Source organism: Botryllus schlosseri, chromosome 14 (genome assembly GCF_051294905.1).
Source record: "Botryllus schlosseri isolate E-star chromosome 14, Bs_hap1, whole genome shotgun sequence".
NCBI classification, from domain to species: domain Eukaryota; kingdom Metazoa; phylum Chordata; class Ascidiacea; order Stolidobranchia; family Styelidae; genus Botryllus; species Botryllus schlosseri.
In genome coordinates this window covers 9,270,897-9,295,313 of record NC_137249.1, presented here as the reverse complement: position 1 = coordinate 9,295,313, position 24,417 = coordinate 9,270,897, and the positions used below count along the sequence as shown (strand labels likewise).

Genomic DNA, 24,417 nt, shown 5'->3' with positions numbered 1-24,417 from the left:
AATTTGCGGCATATCACTCGCAATTTCCTCTAAATCTGACCTAAATTTTCAAAAAAGAGGACAAAATCTCAAAAAAGAGGACAGAAGGGCGTCCTCCGAGGACACTTTCAAAAAAGAGGACAAATCCTCTTAAAAGAGGACGTATGGTAAGCCTATAGTAACCATGAGTAAATTAATAGCTGATCTAAGTATAGTTTGTCGCCATTCGCCACACGACAAATCAATCTCCCAGAAAATAGGAAAAATCCAATCCAAATCCTAATCCGTTCACAAAAAATCTCTAATCCTAATCCAATCCAAAGTCGAAAAAATTTCACAAATCCTAATCCTAATCCATGCTCATCTCTGCTAACTGGCCTAAGTAGGAGGGTTGGTTCGATTTTTTGAAATACGGTCAGATTTGTTTGAAATGAGGTCAGTCTCATGTTTGAAATGAGGATAGTCATGTCAGAAATAAGAATAGTTATGTTTGAAATCAGGATAGTCGCTATATTCACTATAAAGTCAGTTGCAGTACCAGGCACGACTTCCCAATGGTAGCCCAGTCCGAACACATCCCAGACCCAGTCCGAACACATCTCAGACATGATGTCCGAACATGCCCCAGACACCATGTCTGAATGACAACACAGGCAAAACACATCTCAGACACCATGTCCTAATGGCAGCACAGGCCGAACACACCCCAGACATGATGTCAGAACACGCGCCAGACACGATGTCCGAGTGTCAATACAGGCCTAACACGCCCAAGACACCATGTCTGAATGGCAACACAGACCGAACGCGCCCCAGACACGATGTCCGAGTGCCAACTCAGATCCGAACACAACCCAGACACCATGTTTGAATGGCCGAACATGCCCCAGACACGATGTCCGATTGGCAGCACAGGCCGAACAAACCCCAGACATGATGTCCAAGCACGCCCCAGACATGATGTCCGGGTATCAACACAGGTCGAACACGCCCATGACACCATGTGCGAATGGCAACACGGACCGAACACGCCCCAGACACCATGTTTGAATGGCAATATCACATACCGAACACGCCCCAGACACGATGTCCGAGTATCAACAAAGGCTGAACACGCCCAAGACACCATGTCCGAATGGCAACACAGACCGAACACGCCCCAGACACGATATCCGAGTGTCAACTCAGTCGGAACACAACCCAGACACCATGTTTGAATGGCCGAACACGCCCCAGACACGATGTCCGATTAGCAGCACAGGCCGAACACACCCCAGACATGATGTCCAAACACGCCCCAGACGCGATGTCCGATTGGCAGCACAGGCCGAATACACCCCTAACATGATGTCCAAACACGCGCCAGACACGATGTTTGAATGGCCGATCTCGACCCAGACATGATGTCCGAACACGCGCCAGACACGATGTCCGAGTATCAACACTGGCCGAACACGCCCAAGACACCATGTCCGAATGACAACACAGACCGAACCCGCCCATGGACATGGTGCCTTGGGCGTGTTAGGCCTGTGTTGACACTTGGACATCGTGCCTGGGGAGTGTTCGGACATCATGTCTGGGGGGTGTTCGGCCGGCCTGTGCTGCCATTCAGACATGGTGTCTTGGGCGTGTTCCGCTTGTGTTGACACTCGGACACTGTGTCTGAGGCGTGTTCGGACATCATGTCTGGGGTGTGTTCGGCCTGTGCTACCATTCGGACATGGTGTCTTGGGCGTGTTCGGGGTGTGTTGATACTCGGACATCGTGTCTGGCGCGTGTTCGGACATAATGTCAGGGGTGAGATCGGCCATTCAAACATGCTGGTGTCTGGGTTGTGTTCGGACTGAGTTGACACTCATCGGACATCGTGTCTGGGGCGTGTTCGGTCTGTGTTGCCATTCAGACATGGTGTCTTGGGCGTGTTAGGCCTGTGTCTGGAGCGTGTTCGGACATCTTGTCCGGGGTGTGTTCGGCCTGTGTTGCCAATCAGACATCGTGTCTGGGGCGTGTTCGGTCTGTGTTGTCATTCGGACATGGTGTCTTGGGCGTGTTCGGCCTGTGTTGATACTCGGACATCGTGTCTGGCGCGTGTTCGGATATCATGTCTTGGTCGAGATCGGCCATTCAAACATGGTGTCTGGGTTGTGTTCGGACTGAGTTGACTCTCGGCCATTGTGTCAGCGGCGAGTTCGGACATCATGTCTGGGATGTGTTCGGACTGGATCTGGGATGTGTTCGGACTGGGTTACCTCTGGGAAATCGTGCCTGGTACTACAAGTAACCTCATAGTGAATATATAACGACTATCCATATTTCAAACATGACTATCCTTATTTCAAACATGACTAACCTTATTAACATCGTGTCTGGGGCGTGTTCCGACATCATGTCTGGGTTGTGTTCGGCCTGTGCTGCCATTCAGATATTATGTCTGGGGCGTGTTCGGCCTGTGCTATTGCCATTCAAACATGGTGTCTGAGGCGTATTCGGTCTGTGTTGCCATTCGGACATGGTGTCTTGGGCGTGTTCGGCCTGTGTTGATACTCGGACATCGTATCGTGTCTGAGGCGTGTTTGGACATCATGTCTGGGGTGTGTTCGGCCTGTGCTGCCAATCGGACATCATGTCTGGGGTGTGTTCGGCCATTCAAACATGGTGTCTGGGTTGTCTTCGGACTGAGTTGACACTCGGACATTGTGTCTGGGGCGTGCTCGGTCTGTGTTGCCATTCAGACATGGTGTCTTGGGCGTGTTAGGCCTGTATTGACACTCGGACATCGTGTCTGGCGCGTGTTTGGACATCATGTCAGGGGTGTGTTTGGCCTGTGCTGCCAATCGGACATCGTGTCCGGGGTGTGTTTGGACATCATGTCTGGGGTATGTACGGCCTGTGCTGCCAATCGGACTTCGTGTCTGGGTCGTGTTCGGCCCAGGGTTGTAACCAAGTCACAATTAAGGCTCCGAGTCACAAGTCAATTTCACTTTTTTGTTTTGACTCGAGTCGAGTCATTTTCAATTCACCGCCGAGTCAAGTCCGAGTCCAAGTCATCGAGCAGAGGGTCAAGTCCGAGTCATGGTATCATGACTCGAGTCATTACAACCCTGGTTCGGCCATTCAAACATGGTGTCTGGGTTGTGTTCGGACTGAGTTGACACTCGGATATTGTGTCTGGGGCGTGTTCGGTCCGTGTTGCCATTCGGACATGGTGTCTTGGGCGTGTTCGGCCTGTGTTGATACTCGGACATCGTGTCTGGGGCGTGTTTGGACATCATGTCTGGGTTGTGTTCGGCCTGTGCTATTGCCATTCAAACATGGTGTCTGGGGCGTGTTCGGTCTGTGTTGCCATTCGGACATGGTGTCTTGGGCGTGTTCGGCCTGTGTTGATACCCGGACATTGTGTCTGGTGTGCAACTTTGCATTTATTCATAGGTTAAATACCGTAATAAATGATCAAACTGAAATACAAAAGAACAGTTGCATCGACTAGCCTAATCCCTATTGCTCCAACAACTCACAAGACATGGGTGTTTAACTGTTTATATAGCTCAGTGGTGCTAATACATACATGCACGCACGTCGCACAATCACAACAACAAGAAGACGAGATCGCTCATGCGTTTAGGGAAACTATCAGAGAGAGAGATAGTACTAAGAGATAATCACACATCCCCCCCAACTCCTAACGAAATCAACGGTATTTAACCTATGAATAAATGCAAAGTTGCACATGATCAAACTGAAATACAAAAGAACAGTTGCATCGACTAGCCTAATCCCTATTGCTCCAACAACTCACAAGACGTGGGTGCTAATATATATACATGCACGCACGTCGCACAATCACAACAACAAGAAGACAAGATCGCTCATGCGTTTAGGGAAACTATCAGAGAGAGAGATAGTACTAAGAGATAATCACACATCTGGGGCGTGTTTGGACATCATGTCTGAGGTGTGTTCGGCCTGTGCTGCCAATCGGACATCGTGTCCGTGGTGTGTTTGGACATCATGTCTGGGGTATGTACGGCCTGTGCTGCCAATCTGACATCGTGTCTGGGGCGTGTTCGGCCATTCAAACATGGTGTCTGGGTTGGGTTCGGACTGAGTTGACACTCGGATATCGTGTCTGGGGCGTGCTCGGTCCGTGTTGCCATTTGGACATGGTGTCTTGGGCGTGTTCGACCTGTGTTGATACTCGGACATCGTGTCTGGACATCATGTCTGGGTTGTGTTCGGCCTGTGCTATTGCCATTCAAACATGGTGTCTGGGGCGTGTTCGGTATGTGTTGCCATTCGGACATGGTGTCTTGGGCGTGTTCGGCCTGTGTTGATACCCGGACATTGTGTCTGGGGCGTGTTCGGTCATCATGTCTGGGGCGTGTTCGGACATCATGTCTGGGATGTGTTCGGACTGGGTTACCACTGGGAAGTCGTGCCTAGTACTGCGACTGACTTTATAGTGGAAATAGCGACGATCCTTATTTCAAACATGACTATGACACGCGCGTCCACGTCGTCCAAATATCATATGATCGACCGAAAAGATCATCGCTCCATCAAATATGCCGGACCTGATGTGTGGAACAGTATCCCGCCGGCCATCCGACAGTCGACGAGCATGTCCACATTCAAGTCGAAATACAAGCAATTACTACTAAATAAATACAGTCCATCCTCAAGATTACCGGACCACAACTGACCTATCGATCTCGCTTCCCATGACATGCCGCCCTATTTCTTGTCGCATTCTTCTTCTATACTATCTTCTTTACTTTCATTCAGTGTGCATTAGGGTTGTCCATAATTTGGAAAATCTCAAAAAAGATGCGTATCCATGTCTCATTCTGTAGATTATTGATAAAAAACGTCAATGAACCTGCAATAAGCTCATAGGAAAGTCGTTAACATTTGTCTAAATGCGTTTGAAAGTAGCTGCCGTAGAGTGGGCGTGTTAGCGACCATAGAACGGCGAGAAGACTAGTAATCACGAAATCACGCCTCTTGATTGGTTAATCAGCTATCCTTGAATAATCACAACCACAGCGGATTGCTGATTATGTGCTAGTTCAAGAAGTTAGCTAACGGCAATGATTCTGTAAGCGCAATGTACGCTGGTGAGTTGAAATAAAATGAGACATCTGGTCATTGAATGCTTTAGTGTTAAAACTAGGTACCGATAGGTTTAGAGCAACAATAGCCTCTTGCAGGCATGACAGAAGTGAAACAGCGAATGATTGTGAAGGAATAGAACTAAGTATGGATCCCAGAAATACCTATCTGATATGCTTGAGATTACGCCAAGTGGTCCTGCTCTTCTGGGTGCAGGTAAGGCTTATTAGACATCGCCGAACTGGTGCAGCATACCATGTGAGATGGATTCTGGACACAATCCTGTATGCTCAGAAAATATGTGGCTCGACCAGGTAGCTTACATTGGATTTCTGAAGAATAATGTAACTACCACACCGCTTCAATACATCCTTTTTATCTCCATGTCTGGTTTAATTCAAGCATTAGTCGTGATGTAGCCGGTAATGATCTAAGATTCATTAAGGACATGCTAAGCAATGCAAGCAAACTGTCTTTTTGCTGGTCCCACCAGCATAGTCTGTGCTCATCTTTAGACCTCTTTGCACGGCATCATTGAGGACTTTGACAGCACTGGCGGGTATGATTCATTGTGCTGCAATAATCTGACAAGTGCCAAGCATAAATGACAGATTTCATCCAGCCCTTACAGCATTCAAGACTTCAATTATATACCACGACAACAGCCTAATAAGATCAGACAAAGTAGTGGCAATCTCAAGCTTTATATTTGTATTCAATGATGGTACATCCCCTCTGAAACTAGAAATTCGTTTGCCACTTGCATAAGCGTCTTTGCAGTATTTTTCTGCTTGCTTTTGTGCTTTCCATCAATGAAATCAAGGCATACAGGCTACAACGGTTACCTTCACAATAAGCCATCCTGTCATGTATTTAAAGATATTGTGAAGCAGCTGTTCTTTGTTCATCATGTATTTCGTAACTCAACATGTTCTGAATTAATCCCAAATCATTATTTGCGGACCAAACCACAATGCGTTTACAGAATCACCGCCGTTAGCCGACTCCTTGACCAGCTGATCAACAAGCCGCCAACGTCGTGATCATTGAAGCATACCAGATTAGCCAATCAAACGCCGTGATTTCGTGATCACCAGTCTGCTTGCCGTTCTATGGTCGCTGACACGCCCACTCTACGGCAGCTTCTTTCAAACGCATTTAGACAAATGTTAACGACTTTCCCGTGAGCTTATTGCAGGTTCATTGACGTTTTTTATCAATAATCTATAGAATGAGACATGGATACGCATAAATTTTGAGATTTTCCAAATTATGGACAACCCTAGTGTGCATCACTGAGCTATATAAACACTGGAGTGCGCTACTCGCGATATTTGCGTGATCAATTGGCCGCCATCTTTGGGTTAAGTTGATAGTTGCCCTGTAAGCTGGTGGTCAAGGCAGAAGTGGTTGGGTGATGTGACTGTTTTGATTACTCTTTGGCCTGGAGGTATCGATTTCGATGGTTCGGACAATATAAGGTTATATATGTGTCACAGTATGTATTCATTTGAAAATATCTTCCTGATACAGATTGCTTACCTCGTTGTATCCAGGTAAATAAACGTATGCTTCTACTCAAAAATTCCTGGCTTTGAGTGCTGTTTTCACAATTACTGGGTTAAGGCAATTGTCATGGCATTGATAATTCGATTTGGATATGATACCGTTAATCCTAAGGGAGCTTGGTGATGTTGTCTTCTTTATCCCTTCAGTTTCAGGTAGGCCTACTGTGTATGGCAATTTGATTTGGATATGACGCCATTCGTCCTGAGGGAGCTTGCTGATGTTGTCTTTTTACTCATTATAGCTTCAGTTTCATGTACTGCGTTCTCGAATTGTTGATACAACCGCACACTGTCATTAACTATTCTTACAAATCTTGAAAACCAACTAACAGGCACATTTAGTGTAGACAAATAACCAAGCTATCAAATGATTGCAATGGATAATGCCAGTTTTGTTGTTATGTTCCAGGTACTGTATCTATAGGTAGTAAAAGCACCTACGCCTATGACCACCAGCTTCAAGTTATTAACAGAGACTGCCTCAGAATTACCCTGGCCTCGATTCGAAATCTTCTCACAACAATGGCGCTGATGTCAATGCTAATGCTGCCAGCTACGTGGTGACTATAAATACCACTGACGGAGAAAAATTCAGCATCATGTGACATGGAAAGGCACAGCTACAATCAAAGTTATACCATCTAATTTTTATTCTTACTTATTCATTGTTTCAAAGTAGTCGGAATAAATCCTAGAAAGTGAAAGTGAGAATATGTGTTATGTGTAGCAATATGGGTTAGTGATTTCTGCAGAGGTGATCAAATGAGAGCAATAATATATTTATATCATTGAATGAGAGAAACAAGATGAATGCACGAGTCCTTATTTCTATCTGGGTACAATTGCCTAGCGGTCACTGAAATTGACGCTATGTCGGTTACAGCAATCTGCGCTCTATAAGAGTTAATTAACGTTACTGATTTGATCAGATAGCAAGGTAACTCAACGACAACCTGGCTTTAGATATACCATTTCTGTGTCTACCAAAATGCTGAACTTCGTTTTCAGAAACACCAGCTTCAATTATGAGAAACGAAGGTTTTGAATGATTTTTCTATTAAGGTTTTGAATGATTTTTCTATTAAAATAACAACATGAAAAAATAAAAACAGAAATAAATTAATTAATCGTTATTGACTTGTTATTGTCAGAGTAATCACGTGATCATCACCCACCGAGGTGTCATAAATATGGTGTTCAAGCTCTGGGAAAGCAGGTGATTTACAAGACATGTTTGACAGAATAGCAGTTGCAAACGCGTTGATCAAGCCCTTGCAGTGAGGTAACTTCCCAGAAGTAACGCGAATCATTCGCTGGAAGCATTTTTCAGCCTCCTCACATATTGCAATAACGCCATTAGCTGGTTTGGTTAGGCCACCCCTGTTCTTGAATTGCAGGAAACTGCCACTGCTTGCTGAATCTACCAGGAGTGACCCTTTACACGTTGAGCATACACATCGCTCAGCCACGGACTTGGCAACATAGCCAGCAATGTATGATATAGCTTGATTTTTGTACTCTGACAAAGTTGTAATTTCAGGAACATCGGAGTAGTCATGCTCGTCTTGCATGGGCCGTTTCTCTTCCAGGTCATACTTCTTCCATCTATGGAACATATTACAGGAGTTGCTGATGCCTCTACTTTTCCTCTGATAGCAGAAAACGCAATACCAGTAAAGCCAGGCTCAGCGGGAAGTTTTCCATACCAGCGTCTTATCACACTCGGATGGGGAAGAGCGAGTTGAAAATTTTGACGCACAAAATTGTATGCCTTAGCAGAATAATACTGCAGCGTCATTGCAAATGATTGCAGTTCTTTAGAGTATTTGACTCCTCTTCCACCAGCTTGCAGCTTCATGCGCTGCAACAGCTCACTGGGTATACGACTGAATTTTTGTGACATTACTTCTCCACACAAATCGCTGATCAAATTATTTTTTTTCAGAGATGCAATGACCTCATCCAGAGTTTTCACTTTTTTTCTCAGGCGGCATGTCCTCATTCTGGCAGCATGCAATCTCTTTTTAATTTGTACCACTCTACGGCGTTGCTGTTGAATGAGCTTTTGAGGAGAGGTACGTGCACAGTAATTGTGGTCGTGGAGAACTGCTTCACCAGTCTGTACTTTACAATAACGTTTCATCTTGAAGTGTTGCTGGTCTCGCTTGCCGTTTGTTGGAAGCCTGAAATCAACGAATTTCAAATTAACGAATTTCATATCAACAGTGGCTAGGGTAAGGGTATGCTAATATAAACTTGACTTTAGAAGTAAATTTATAAATTCCTACTGTACCTTTGTCCTCATATATTTCGGAAAGTTCAGAAATCTTGTTGGCACCGCATTCTCCCTCAAACGTATCAACTGGCCCACACGGTAAATGGCACTTTCCGGAAAATGATAGGAGCAGATAACTGACGATCTTGATGGAACCCAGTTTTTTCTTTTTATGCTTTCTACCCATCTTCCTTTCAGCGATTCATTAGTAGGAAAGCTGCATTATACGGAGCATTGTATGAAGCAAAGCACACTAAATAGACAATTCTTTGTTATGGGCTATGACAAAAGCAGAAGGTACATAAAATATCTTGTCTGATAAAATTATACATCTGTCACTTTCCACTCCATAGGCTTATTGTATTCAAGATTGAGGTAGCTTTCTAAAGCTAAAGCAGTTCAAAGGTAAACCTTGAAAAATATTTTTGAATAAATAAATTGACAGTTTCGCACAAAGCTATAAGGACTATAGATGAACTTGACTATGGAATTTGCAAATTCCACAGTATTTGTTTAGAATCTGAACAAGATATCCTGTTTTACCTATATGCTGATAAAAACCCATAGGCCATTAATTGAATCTTTCCTTGAAGAGCTTCGTGGAGGTACAGAACTTCAATATACAATTAAATAGTATATTCATATTGAAATGAACCCGAATATTTTCGGCTGACACTCGTCAGGGGTAATCGTCAGCAACTAGTAGAGAATTGGAAAGAACATTGTATATCAACAATCGTATCACAAAATATGACGTCACCAGCAAGAAATTTCGAATGAGAGAGCGTTCAATGTACTATTTTTAGGTGATACACGAACTCCTTTTGTTGACAGAGTTTTGGTTGGTGTATTTTGATAAAAGTTGATTCCAAGGCACACAAATGGAATTGTGAACGGCCTCGACCTACGATTCGAAATCGGTCGTCTCGATAATTATTCGCACAAATCGGATTATCCAACAGATGTTTGCCGATGGCAGAATTAATTGCCTTTGATCGATCAGCATCAATCTTAAGTGGATGAGTTAAGGGTGAGCTTTTCACATCGCGTGACGCACGTGTTCTGATAAATCTGGGGACATGTTGGTTTATGCGGTCCTGCAGACGTCTTGACGTTCTTCCCACGTAGCCACAATCACAGTGGCACCTATATTCGTACACTACATTACTTTGTTGAAGTGCAGGAAGCACGTCTTTGCGTGTTGAAGGGAGCAGTTGTGTTGTTGTAAAAATCACATTGGTTTTGACTGTATCGTAACATTTACCGACAGCAGAAATCAATTGTTTTTCAAAGCGGGTGGAAATGGGGCCAATCCAAGGTAGATGGATATAAACATCTTTTATTGTTCGTGCGGTGGGCTCTGTTCGTTTTTCTGCGTTGAATTGCGTTAATTTCCTCTCCATGCCGCGGCTGATGACGTGTTCAGGGTAACCGTTATCAAGTAAGATTTTTCGGATGTGGTCAAGTTCTAAACTCAGTTTGTTACCCGAACATATCATCAACGCTCTATGCACGAGTGTGCCTATGAGGTTAATTTTTCTGCGCCGAGGACTAAATGAATTCCAGCGAAGGTATTGGCCTGTGAATGTCGGTTTTCTGAAAACAGACGTTTCAAATTTGTTGGTATTGCGCTTTTCAACTAATACGTCCAGAAATGATAATGAGTTATTGCGTTCTTTTTCTATTGTGAATTGCAAGGCCGGGTGAAGCGAGTTTAAGCGAATGAGAAATTGGTCACACTCCGATTCATTCCTGAAAATAACAAATGTATCATCTACGTATCGGCGGTACAATAGTGGTTTGGCGGACTCACGCTACGAAAATGTTGGCCAAAATAGGTCCCAGGGGACTTCCCATGGCTAAGCCGTCTATTTGGCGAAACATGACCTCGTTAAAGCTAAATTCCAACTTGCTGCGTGGAATTTAGCTTTAACGAGGTCATGTTTCGCCAAATAGACGGCTTAGCCATGGGAAGTCCCCTGGGACCTATTTTGGCCAACATTTTCGTAGGGTATTACGAGGGCGAGCTTCTGTCCCAGCGTGAGTCCGCCAAACCACTATTGTACCGCCGATACGTAGATGATACATTTGTTATTTTCAGGAATGAATCGGAGTGTGACCAATTTCTCATTCGCTTAAACTCGCTTCACCCGGCCTTGCAATTCACAATAGAAAAAGAACGCAATAACTCATTATCATTTCTGGACGTATTAGTTGAAAAGCGCAATACCAACAAATTTGAAACGTCTGTTTTCAGAAAACCGACATTCACAGGCCAATACCTTCGCTGGAATTCATTTAGTCCTCGGCGCAGAAAAATTAACCTCATAGGCACACTCGTGCATAGAGCGTTGATGATATGTTCGGGTAACAAACTGAGTTTAGAACTTGACCACATCCGAAAAATCTTACTTGATAACGGTTACCCTGAACACGTCATCAGCCGCGGCATGGAGAGGAAATTAACGCAATTCAACGCAGAAAAACGAACAGAGCCCACCGCACGAACAATAAAAGATGTTTATATCCATCTACCTTGGATTGGCCCCATTTCCACCCGCTTTGAAAAACAATTGATTTCTGCTGTCGGTAAATGTTACGATACAGTCAAAACCAATGTGATTTTTACAACAACACAACTGCTCCCTTCAACACGCAAAGACGTGCTTCCTGCACTTCAACAAAGTAATGTAGTGTACGAATATAGGTGCCACTGTGATTGTGGCTACGTGGGAAGAACGTCAAGACGTCTGCAGGACCGCATAAACCAACATGTCCCCAGATTTATCAGAACACGTGCGTCACGCGATGTGAAAAGCTCACCCTTAACTCATCCACTTAAGATTGATGCTGATCGATCAAAGGCAATTAATTCTGCCATCGGCAAACATCTGTTGGATAATCCGATTTGTGCGAATAATTATCGAGACGACCGATTTCGAATCGTAGGTCGAGGCCGTTCACAATTCCATTTGTGTGCCTTGGAATCAACTTTTATCAAAATACACCAACCAAAACTCTGTCAACAAAAGGAGTTCGTGTATCACCTAAAAATAGTACATTGAACGCTCTCTCATTCGAAATTTCTTGCTGGTGACGTCATATTTTGTGATACGATTGTTGATATACAATGTTCTTTCCAATTCTCTACTAGTTGCTGACGATTACCCCTGACGAGTGTCAGCCGAAAATATTCGGGTTCATTTCAATATGAATATACTATTTAATTGAATCTTTCCTTGTATTCCTACTCTTGCCTACATAGCATAACCAAGAATTTAATACCCACACTGATTATTGGCCGAACTGCTTGTACTCGATCATGGAGAAAATACAAAGAGTGAGATGGACATTATTACAGATTATTACAGATATTGATGATGAACATTACATAGCTGATATGGTGACACGGATTTCTGCTGGTAGTCTGGTCTGGTCATTTCATTCATATAACTGCAACGAAATGTTCTGCTATCACTTTACCATGACCTGTTTATTACAACTGTGACTGATCTGGCCATGTCTGGCTGCTATGCTTATTCTGTTATTCACTTACCGGTGAAAAGTTCTGGGGTATCGCCGCTTTACTATCGTCTCTTCATCACTACTGCCGTCACTATTACTTCTTGCATACGACTCACTGGATATCTTCTTCCGCCTTTTACTGCACCCATAGGCACAGCAAAGACTACCATCACTACCACCTGATGAACGTACTATCTTCGACATGTCGAATTACACGGAATATCAATATACTGGCACGAGATATTGGGCTGAAACCAATCCTGAATGTTAGAATAATTAGTCATTCAAAGCTCTATACGCATACAGTACTACAGACCCAACACGAATCAAATATATTGAAATATTGACCGCTTTTCCATAAGCCCCTGTACTAAATCAATTTACCGTGTACCCACAATGCATCTGCGCACGGGGATCACGCAAATTTGCTTAGCCGGAGATAGCAGTAGTTCGGGGCTTGGTGTGCATGCCTCCTCTTTACATCGCCTAGGCCAAGGTGGGTGTCAGATTCCATAGACTACTCCTTGTCGCTTCGACATCTTCCTGTCTTTTCATTGTATCGCATTTTTGTGGTGTATTGAACTGATAAAATTGCTAATAAACCACTGATTCTGACATGACTATCCTCATGATGATGATGATGATTTCAAACATGAGACTGACCTCATTTCAAACAAATATGACCTTATTTCAAACCAATCGAACCAACCCTGTAGGGCCTAAGCGATATAAGGCAGTCTAGCGTGACAAGGTAAATAGTTACAAGGTACAGACGTTCAAGTACAGAAGCACTTTTAAAACTATCCCATAAACATAATTTGAACTGTGCGGTCCTGAAGACGAGTAACTTTTCCACAAAAACCGGAAGATTGTTATCACCATCATCATTAATAACGAGCGAGGATCCTTGCCAGTAATTGGAATCGCAAACAAAAGGATCACATGTCAGTGTTTATGAACTTAGCGGATGATATGTAACGACATCGTTGGTTTACTTGACGTATAGATGCACTCTGCAAATAACAGCAGGCCAGGTGTGATGAAATAGTGTGTACAGGACTACTGCAATTACTGACCGGACAAAGGCTATATATATTCTGCGTCCGCTTCCAATCTAGCATTACGAAAATCTTACTCTGACCTCGGTTTCCTCAGTGGGAAGTCGTACTCCACAGATGTAGATGGTATTAAACTGAAAGTTTACAGCTCTGCCATTACACATATAAAAAACTTACGACTGCAATAGTCAGGGATTTCTAGAAGTTCCTGGCGATAGAATAACACTTTTTTAGTGAGGTCAGCGATCGTATATAGCACGGGAATTTCTCCAGACTCCAGTTATCTCCTCAGAGAGCGTAAGAGGGAAATATCACACCTAATCAAATGCCACTTGATCTGTTGCCTTCTTGATAATGTATGTCTAAGTTGAATAGGGTCAGTATTAACGGTTTGGGTTTCTCTGCAGTTACGGTTATATATTTGACAAATTGATCACTTCCCATATAGCCTAACAACCAACTCGTCTCGGGAACTGGCCGCAGTAATATTTTAAGAGCTTGAGTTACCGTACAGAACTGCAATATAGAATTGAATAATACAGTATTATTCAATTGTTTTCTGACAGAGAATATACAAGCTATTTCAAGACTGTCCCTGATAGGAATGAGGTCCACTCGGGTCAGGATAATATAGTCCAGTGTTAGGGCATTTTATATATTAGCCCATGGCATTGCCTACATCTATTTTTCGGTTATATGTTATAGATTTTTTCTATATGCTATCATTCACCTTTACATAATTATTTGAAGATGCTTGCCCACAGACTTCTCGGGGAACAAATCGAGTCCGCAGTGTTACAGTACCACAAAGAAGAAGGATGGACATCTAAAAATGCCACCAGGGGTGTGAAAATGTGGTACAAGAAGTCGCCACACTTTGCAGGATATTTGCACAAGTTCGAGTATGACATTGATATCCAAGATGATATCGTTTACAATGTGATGAAGCCACCAACGGTCACAGCTGACAGGCTGTCCTGGGATAAAAGTATAAAACACTTTGAATGTCTTGAGCAAGAATCCGAAGACATCATGGTAGGCTTGATAATAACTCATTCAGCTGTGGGGGGATGGATTTCATCCCGCGAGTTTGTGGATTTGTATTACTTCAAACCACATGTAGAAACCCTGGCAGATGGAGATTTTGATAGAGTATCCTGGATATTTGCACAGAGTCTCGATTACTCTGCACGGCCAAAGACAGCAGAATACGTAAGGGCTTGGAATTACCCTACTGGGTACGCAATCAGTAGATACAGGAATGACCCTGGAAAGAGTAAGATGACCCTGTATGTGAACGTTGACATTGGCGGGAGAGTTCCACGGTATCTGGTGGACAAAGCACTTCCCACTCAACAGGTATCTTACATCGAATCTGTTGAACGCCAGGCTCGCAGAATTCAATCTCAGTGAACTGTTTTTACACAGCATAACATAGGTACCGGTACATGTCTCTAGTTTCGGTGAGAATTCATATATAGCATACCATTCAATGGTAATTTGCAGCAAGTGACTCTCATTTATATGCCTATTTTTTAACTTTATTTTCCTAGGTTTTTCTCTATGATTCAATTACGCAGTATGTTTTACAACCTTGTGCAATAAATATATGATGGTAGGCTATTAATTTGTTAATCAATTTATAGGGATATGATGAGTATAATGCAAGCCTAGCACACTCGATTTTTGCGCGAGAATGTGACAACGCAAGTAAATCATTAGTGCTCTGCTTCAAGTGATGTATCCACATCCAGGGGTTTTATGGTGGTCGGAACCCACTTGCAACAAAAGAATAAAATTTTCAACTTATCATCTAAAAATAAATTTTCTGTTCACCCCGTGATAGTGTTAGGTTGTCTATAGAAACGATGCTCAGCAGATTTGACTCAATTCCAACCGGCGGAAGCGGAGTTATCGCAGTCGAAAAATTTAGATTCGAATAGAACAATATTTAATGGGGTGAAAAGAAAATTTTGAACATTTTTTATTTATTTCATGGTTGGAATTGAACCATATTAGACGTGCAGCCTTTAATTCAGGGGCAGGCAACTTCTCTGGTCGGTGGGCGGGATATGGGAAAATGAACAAGTTGGCTGGCCGGATTACAAAATCGATACATTAGTCGAGTATATATCCACCTATGAAAGGAATAGGCTAAATCGTATTTAATGTTAATTTTAAGTGTGAAGCATATAGCGAAGCATAGCAAAGCAGTAATGGTCAATGAATTTATAAACGAGATGCACTTCAATCGCTGTTGAAGTCAATGAGCGATCAAAGCTGTCAACAAGTTCTTTGAACTTTGGCTGCATATTTGACGTACAAACCCTTAGTAAAGATGGCACATGACCGTAAGTTAGATTGGATCGCCCATTTATCTTGTTAATGTTCATGGTCTGAAACGTTTGCTAGCAAATGTATGTAGACCCAGGCCGCGGACCACATTATCATGTAAGACCAGGATCTGTCCGCGGGTCGCTCAAAATGTTGTCGCGGCTGTATGTTGCCCGCCCCTGCTTTAATTAGATAACCTAACAATTTCATCAAGTAGCCACTAGCCAGTATAATTAGAGAAAAAAGGTCATCTTTGAACACTTGTACATATTGTTTCTTGAGCTGATTATGATTTTGTGAGCAGTCACATTTAACCCAGGGCTATTTCTCTCCGGTTCCAAAAATGAGAGGCATTTCTGGAATCACATCAGGCAAATCTAAATTATCGGGTTAGGCCAAAGGTTTTGTAACTGCTAAGGGATATCTTCATGCGTGCTCGTCATGAATAGGCCTCTCTATTTCGCATGCACTGCACATTCTTTTCGGGAAGCAGTATGAGAGCATTCATGCATGCTAGTGGCAATAATGGTTGGCTTATGATGTGATCGTTGACTCGACTACATCGGTCGCAGTCTTTAGTGACCAAACAAATCTTAACAAATGGTCTATTAACACAACTGAGTCTGATGTCATAAAGACAATAATCAAGTCAAAGTGAATTCCTAATGTATTTTCCGCTGGATATGCACCTGTGTGTTACTGCAACACATTGTTCCGTGTTGTACGAAAAAATTGTTACTGTCTTGGCATGACATGATTCATGGCAGCATGGTTATAATTACGCTAATATGCTAACCTTTGTTACTGGTGTAGGGTGTGTGTAGCTTATACTCCAGGTACAGAAAAGTGCAATAGCTTGATCTTTATTCATGGCTTTTGCATTAGCCAGTACCAAGAGTAGAAGCTGGTAATATGCTTGTGTTACAAAAATTGCATAAATTTTGACCGAAACATATCAAATCGAATCTTCAGTCCAAACTAGGCATACTTAATAGTCGAAAAAATCTATTATATTGTGAGGTGTCTAGCAAGTAGCAACTATCAAGAAGATAACAAGAATTGAGGCATGCATGTTCAAAGATCACAATTAAAATAGAAACATCTCACATGATCCGTATAATCGAAGGCATTAGTAAAATTTGGTTTATCGTTATCAGACGCTAGGCATAATGGAAAGTAATGCAAGAAGTGGTTGTAAATGCAGCACTGTTTGACAGGTAGGGATGCAACATATCTGAAAATTGCGGTAGTTGTATTCAATGGCGTAACAGCCACTTGGCGCTTGAGGCTATGTGCCATGGGCTGCACCGCCTGCAACTTGCTGCAAGGGGGCAGCAAAATGTGAGATGATGACCCTTTTTTCAACACTTCAGATGATTTCCGGTAAATATAATCTAGTTCAAAACCATTTCATAATGGGGGCGGCATTTACAACGAAAGTCGGGATGGCAGCATATGCGCCTACGCTGCTGGAGTTCTGGCTGTATTATGATTGTGTCCTACTCGCAATTCATTGTATTTATTGACTTCAGAACCATTACATAACTATCCCTATTATTTTAGTGTATTGAACATGCGTACAATTTTCATCACCAAATATGAACTAGCTATCATGCAATCAAACACGTTCATCCATCTATATCACGTACGGTCTAATATAGGAGATAACAAATTCCGACTGCAGCGGAATACCTGATTATGAGAATTCAAGGACATGAATTTTATTTATCCTATTCAAGGGAAAATCACCATTTATATTCTCAATGAATCTGTCATGTTGAGCAATAATCACCACCTTACTTTTACACATTGCAGGGATTAGCAAGGTTGCAATTAAATTTGCATGCATGTGGTCGGGATTCTGATTGCGCAGCGTGATAAGAATAGAACCGATCGATATTACGTGTAGAGTCTAACGGCGGCAATTCACTGGGCCTGAGTAGTGCCTCTTCCTTACTTGGTCTAACCCAGGCCCCAACCCTTGATGATAGAACATCGTGACGTCGCCAAAGCTCCTGTATGGAATCGGTGTCCTGTTCTCACATATTCTTTATTCATATTTTTTAATAAATTACTTCAACTTGCAGAATCATCGCTGCTCACCGCATCACCTGTTATATTAGGCAAAACGTAGCGAGATTCCAGTAGGGCCAAAGCTTACGGCGATATCACTATTTCTATTTGTATTTTCATGGCTAAATGCAAGTTGGCGGTAATATATTCTAATTACTTGTCGGAAAATACGTGAAGGCGGTCAAATGGCAACTCTGTGCGAAACTATACACAACATTTTGCATCTGTAACATTTTTTGGTAGATTTTAGGCACGCGCGCCAGCCCTCCATGGCCGCGCCGCAGCAGCTCACTGAAAAGAACCCGCGACATATGAGACTGCTGTGATGATAGCACGAATTCTATATAAACGGAAATAAAATATAACACCATAATCACTAATCTGTATAATGAAATTATGTTTGGAATAAACTCGGAAATTTTAGCGCTGACATTCATCACGGATAACCGCCAGCAGCTAAAGGATATAAAAAACTTGTACATATTGCTGTATAACCAATTTTAGGAATAGGGGTGGGGATAACTTCACCTAGGAGACAATAGCGCACAAGTGCAGCACACGCGCGTCAAAGAAGAACAACTAACTACCATATGATCAGGACTGAATACAAGAAAACGCATTGCGCTATCAAGTATGCCGGACCCCAATAGACACTTACGTGACCTTTGACACGAACCAATCAGGTTGCAGTAGGATGTAAACAAAGAACAAGCCCGGGCAAGCTTACTATGAGCTCTTATGGAAAAGGGTTGAAAAATATAGGTTTTTAGCAAAATTACATTGAATTGGGAATAGCTGGCTTTGGTGAATGGTAATAACGTAGAGCTAGTATGTATATGCAGTGTTATAACCTACAATAAGCATGAATGATGGCAAGCACGCATCAGCATGGTATGTCCAAATGAATGAATTTCTGACAACTTTTCGGATGAAGCAACTATTGCTGTATTATCCTTAGTCGTATACTATAGGATTGTCGTAGCGAATAGAATGTATTAGAGGAATATTGAGTCAGGATATGTGTGGTATCCATTATGTGGCGTTATATGCGTTCTATTTATGGAATCGACATTTGTATATAGTAGTCTACAGTCTGTATCATTATCTAGCAAATTACTGTTACACTGGACACTTGTCTGCATATTCAATGATCATATTAATATGATATATGTTAGGCAACATGATCTGTTCCCGGCTGAAATCGTCATTTTTTGTTCTAGCTCGTGTATTGTATCTATCAGGATAAATACTGTGCTAATAGCCTGCGTAACATGGAGATGGCTACCCAGACCGTTCCTGGTGTGCGCTTTTACCTTTCCCAGAGCCAATGACATGCATGGAAGAATGTAAAATCTGGATAAAGGCATGTGGACTTCCTTGTAGTCATCTGAATTCTCATTTTATTAAGAAAATGACATCTATTATTGTACCAAAAATATTGAATCGTGACATAATCTAGAATCTAGATCAGTGGTTCCCAACATGGGCGATTTGGCGTTCTAGGGGGGCGAAAATGACGAAGGGGGCGAAAATGGACAAAGGGGGCGAAAATAGCGAAGGGGGCGATTCGGGGGGGCGATGACGCGTCAAAACGGCTGACATTTTTTTATTTTTATTTTTTTTTAGTCAACCCACGGAAATTTAGTTACAAAAGTGTGTCAAATTAGACATCGAGCCGAAAATTTGACCCTTTTTTTAGTCAACCCGCCGGTGATTACAGGTTTGTATGCCCAATTTTCGGTACACAAAATTTGGGGGGCGATGATCGGTATTGACCTTGAAAAGGGGGCGATAGGTCAAAAAGGTTGGGAACCACTGATCTAGATGAAACAATTCTGTGTTTCAAAATGAGTCCAATCTGAAATGCAGTCACACTTGATGCCACAATCGACTTGGTGTGTGTCTCATTTTATTCCACTCCAGTTTTGTTGCTTGATGGTGTGTAATGTATTGAAATTGTTGAAAACAATATATTCAATAATGAGACGAATAGTTGAAATTGGTAGCGGTGATACGTTGTACGAGTCGACGAGTACGCCTTGATAGGTGCCTGCACAGCAGTATTGCTCTGTAAAATAAACATATTATATATTTTGTGCAGGCTTGATGGATATCTTTTATGAAGCTGCAGAAAGAGGAAGTCGATGGATAAAACGCAAGAAAATCAAATTTCTGGAAGAAGTATAGAAGCACAAAACAGTAAACTTGTCCAGGAAAATTACAAATTGGCGGACAATTATTGCTAGTGAAGTTCAGTTCTCAGAGGAGCATGATAATGTCAAAAGATGCGGAGAAGCAGAAATTTTATGCTAGACTACATTAAATTCTTTCTGAATTGCCCGACTTATCCTACTGACGTCAAATTTATAGTATTGCTGTAAGCATAGTATTTAACTATTGGGTCAGCCATATGTAACTGCTTCATTAAATCGCGTTTTGGCCATGTAGATAAGTGGTTCTTAAAAATGCACCATTTGCATTCATTCATGATTTCTCAAATCTACAATGATTATTGACTGTCAATAAATCACATACAACTTTGAAAGGATTGATGGATTGTGGTACACTTACTTTTGTGCAGGAACTATTTACAGGGAGCATTTAAGATCGAAATATTAGTTAAATATGTGGATTCGACAAGAAATGTAAGAAAATGATGGAGTTCAGCTATGGTGAGCCAGGCAATGCTATCATGGCAGAAAAGGGATTCACCATTGAGTCTGAAATCAAGAAATTGAATCTAGATTTAAATATTCCTGCACGTGATTTACACTCCTTCAAATGCCTGAGCCAGACTGTTCCACAACAAGAAAGATGGCGAGAGAACGTATTCATATTGAACAGCTGATCGGAAGAATCAAGGAGTATAAAATTTTGTCTGGTGTCATACTATGCAGCATTGTGTATCACAACTAACCAAATATATATGGACTAATTGCATACTCTAATTCAACATTGAAAATTAAAAATGAATGACGCAACATATTCGGCAATTGTGCAAATTCAGTTCCATTGTCAATATCGTAATGCCTAATAGCATGCTACGGATCGTAATTGCGCGGTGCCATGGTCAGTCTGTACCAACAGTGCATGTCTAGATATTCCAGTGGTGTGCATTATTGAAGCTCATTCAGATGCCCAATTTGTTGAATGAACAATTCTCCAGATGAAAATGTTCTAGGATCATTTGTGTTTGATGGAATGTTATAAAACTGAAAACACCAGATACACCAAAATCTACCTTGTGGCAGGAGTTGATCGGTTGCGAGTACAGTGGAGAGATTGCTTGTCAATCACGATGGAGCTCACTGATGCTGATGCAAATCACAATGTAGTCCTTTTAGCTTCAGGTGCTGGATTGTCTTAATCAATGCATATGCATGAGAGCATATATCAGAACCTAATATGAAAATAAATCATGGTTAAAATATCTATTGAAGAAGTCTCTGAAAAAATGTCTTTTTCCTTACTTACCCTGTCTTACAAGTGCAAGACGAATCAATAATGGATTTTCCGAGAACGTGTATTTCCATTGAGTGTGTTATCTCACTTTTCCGCAAGTTGCCATAACATTGGCTGTTCACTAGAATATTGCTTCTAAAAAGAGTGGATTGTCTCCTCAATCTTTATCCCTAAATCGTGTGCATAGCAGTGTTGGGATCAAGTCACTACCTTCGAGTCACGAGTCATCTCGAGTCATTGCACATTTTGACTCGAGTCAAGTCAAGTCAATCGATTTTCAAAGGTGATTCGAGTCAAGTCAAGTCACTCGTTTTTTGGTGGTGACTCGAGTCAAGTCAAGTCAAGACAAGTCACGAGTCAAGTCGCAATTCAAGTCAAATTGGATTTTCGAAGTATGAGTGATCATTGAAATTCATTATATTTTACTAGCTGTGTAAAAGAGAGATCAATTGGTCCATATCTTGAATCAAATAACGAATATAAAGTTAAATATACATGCAAAAATGCGTTGTATCGCTCACGCACGCGTAGAACTGCTAACAAAATACGCCAGTAACTGTATATAGCTACATCAGGGGTGTCAAACATACGACCCGCCAAATAATTTCATTCGGTCCCGCGCGAAGCAATTCTGAGTATAGGTTGATTTTATCCAACACATTTCTCGAATTTGTGGTATGAAATACTACTAATAAATATTCCTTCAAGATTGCACATTTCTAGTCTGTTCTTAGGCCACATTATAACCACCCGACAGCGGAGTTGTGATTTCTAGTCATCGTCAGGAGAAAATCGCTGACAGTGACACCCAATTCAGAGAATGCGAAAAAGTGCATATATTGAGTTAAGAGTTAGTAATATTTTGGAATCATTTGACTGGTGCGGCCCGATAGTGATCTGAATATTTGAATCCGGCCCGCGACGTCAGTTGAGTATGACAACTCTGAGCTACATGCTACATTCCCTTATTATCAGCCAAAATAGAGTATCGAATACGAAGCCTCGAGAAGTTGAAGGAAATTGATAGTACACTAGCCATCTATACACATCCGTGAGAATATAAACGCATAAACTATATTTGTTCGATTTAAATCATACAAGAGGGTTGGAAAAGTTGTGCAATGTAAGGAAAAAGCCGTCCAATAAACAGCGATACATTGCTATTAAATTGATCTGCTACTACGAAAACGCAAGCTGTGCTCATTTCGTTTGTGGTCAGTGTATTTGTGATGTAATAATGTAGAATCAGTGAAACATACAATCAGTGAATGACTGGTTGCTCTCACAAGTGACAACGGCGTATCGTGAATAATCCGAACATGCACAAAATAAATTGATTTAGTCGACATCGTTTGCATGATGACTTGAAATTGACTCGTAAATTTTGCTCCGAGTCACGAGTCAATCCACATTTTTGAAGGACCGAGTCAAGTCAAGTCAAGTCATTTTTGCAGAGTGACTCGAGTCAAGTCAAGTCATACGAAAAAGTTGACTCGAGTCTGACTCGAGTCAAGTCATGACTCGAGTCATCCCAACACTGGTGCATAGCGCTCCATGAAATACTTCGTAGCTTTCTCCGCGGTGTTAGAAGAAGATGCTGTTCCACTCAAATCCATAAATTCGATAGAATCTCCATAGCTTTCAAGTTTCATATTCAATACACAAAAATTGTGATGTGTGGCAGCAGCTATATTTTATAGTATATATATTTCTGAACATGAGATATGCTTGAAAATTTTGCTCGAGACCTGGAGCCTATGAAATCGTCAAAATATGCATTGCCACAATCCTATAGTATAGTATACAACAATCGTCGCTTAATCAGAAAAGTTGTCAAAAACCCGTGCATTTGAACACAGCACGCTGGTGCGTACTTGCCACCATTCATGTTCATCCTAGATTAAAAGCTGCAACCACATACTAGTTCTACGCTATTACTATTCATTAAAGCCAGTCATCCCCAATGCAACGTAATCTTGCTTAAAACCTTCATTTTTCAACCTTTTCCCATAAGAGCTCATAGTAAGCTTGCCCGGGCTTGTTCTTTGTTTACATCCCGCTGCAGCCTGATTGGTTCGTGTCAAAGGTCACGTAAGTGTCTATTGCGGAACAGCATCTCGCCGGCTATCCGGCAGTCGTCGAGCATGTCCGCATTCAAGTCGAAATACAAGCAATTTCTTCTAAATGAATAGGCTACTAGCCAGTCTTCAGGATCAGAGTTGGATCAATTACATTATTTCAGTTCAATTACAATTACAATTACAATTACTTTCATGAATGTTTCAATTACATTACAATTACTCCATGCTAAAAATATCAAATTACAATTACAATTACAATTACTCCTTGCATGCTTCAATTACATTACAATTACAATTACAATTGCTGCTGTTGAACATGTAATTGAATAATCATAAATTCAACCGTGCTCCTTGACAACCGTAGCGTCGTATTTAACAACAATTCAAGTCTAGTTCAGATTGTGTAGTAATAAATGCGTTTATGTGCGTACATAGTATGCTATGTAAGATGTCATTGTGACGTAATATAAGCGTGTTTTGTATGCTCGGTAATTATGGCTCACGTAATAGGAAATGTAAAATGTTATTTACCTAATTTCCTATTGGTTAGGATTAAGGATAGGGTGCAGTATGTCGTTGAAAAAGTATTATAATATATGCACGTGTTGGATTTGCGTATATAGTATATAATTAAAGAAATATTCATATTTTTATCGAGGGACGTAGGAATTAGGATGAGGAGTAAAAACAAAATCGTGCTTTGTCAGATAAGACGTTATATAATATCCAGAGGTCTGGTTAGTTAGCCAGACGAAGTAACGATGCAGCATCGTGATCTGAAATCGTATTGTAGATTGCCAACCCACGGATGGATGCGCAAGATGTGAGTCACGGATGAATGCACCGACAAAAGTACTGCAGAGCCAGCTAAAAGCAGCAAACTTTGTAATCCTAGAGCTGACGATCCATGCGTCCAAATTTGATGCATCTGGTCTTTATCGTAAGCTATT

At 41.7% G+C, this 24,417-nt stretch overlaps 1 protein-coding gene and 2 long non-coding RNA genes across 3 annotated transcripts; 1 reads left to right on the top strand and 2 right to left on the bottom strand.

Annotated features, from left to right (window-relative positions):
• Positions 1 to 7,698: 7,698 nt before the first annotated feature.
• LOC145455017 (uncharacterized) lies at positions 7,699 to 9,518 on the bottom strand. The gene is made up of 2 exons (XR_013920261.1): positions 8,953 to 9,518; positions 7,699 to 8,842 (listed from the first exon to the last, which is right to left on the bottom strand). It is a non-coding gene; the product is annotated as an uncharacterized LOC145455017 (long non-coding RNA).
• A 3,743-nt stretch (positions 9,519 to 13,261) lies between these two features.
• Positions 13,262 to 19,144, top strand: LOC145455016 (stAR-related lipid transfer protein 6-like). The gene has a single exon (XM_080332969.1). It carries the CDS (start codon positions 14,268 to 14,270, stop codon positions 14,928 to 14,930), a length of 663 nt encoding a protein of 220 aa, XP_080189095.1. The 5' UTR covers positions 13,262 to 14,267; the 3' UTR covers positions 14,931 to 19,144.
• Positions 19,145 to 19,816: 672 nt separating this feature from the next.
• Positions 19,817 to 22,827, bottom strand: LOC145455018 (uncharacterized). The gene is made up of 3 exons (XR_013920262.1): positions 21,399 to 22,827; positions 21,166 to 21,324; positions 19,817 to 19,992 (listed from the first exon to the last, which is right to left on the bottom strand). It is a non-coding gene; the product is annotated as an uncharacterized LOC145455018 (long non-coding RNA).
• Positions 22,828 to 24,417: the final 1,590 nt, after the last annotated feature.

Bases quoted from the DNA above. Each gene is read 5' to 3' on its own strand.
- LOC145455016 (XM_080332969.1), top strand. From the start codon at position 14,268: ATGCTTGCCCACAGACTTCTCGGGGAACAAATCGAGTCCGCAGTGTTA.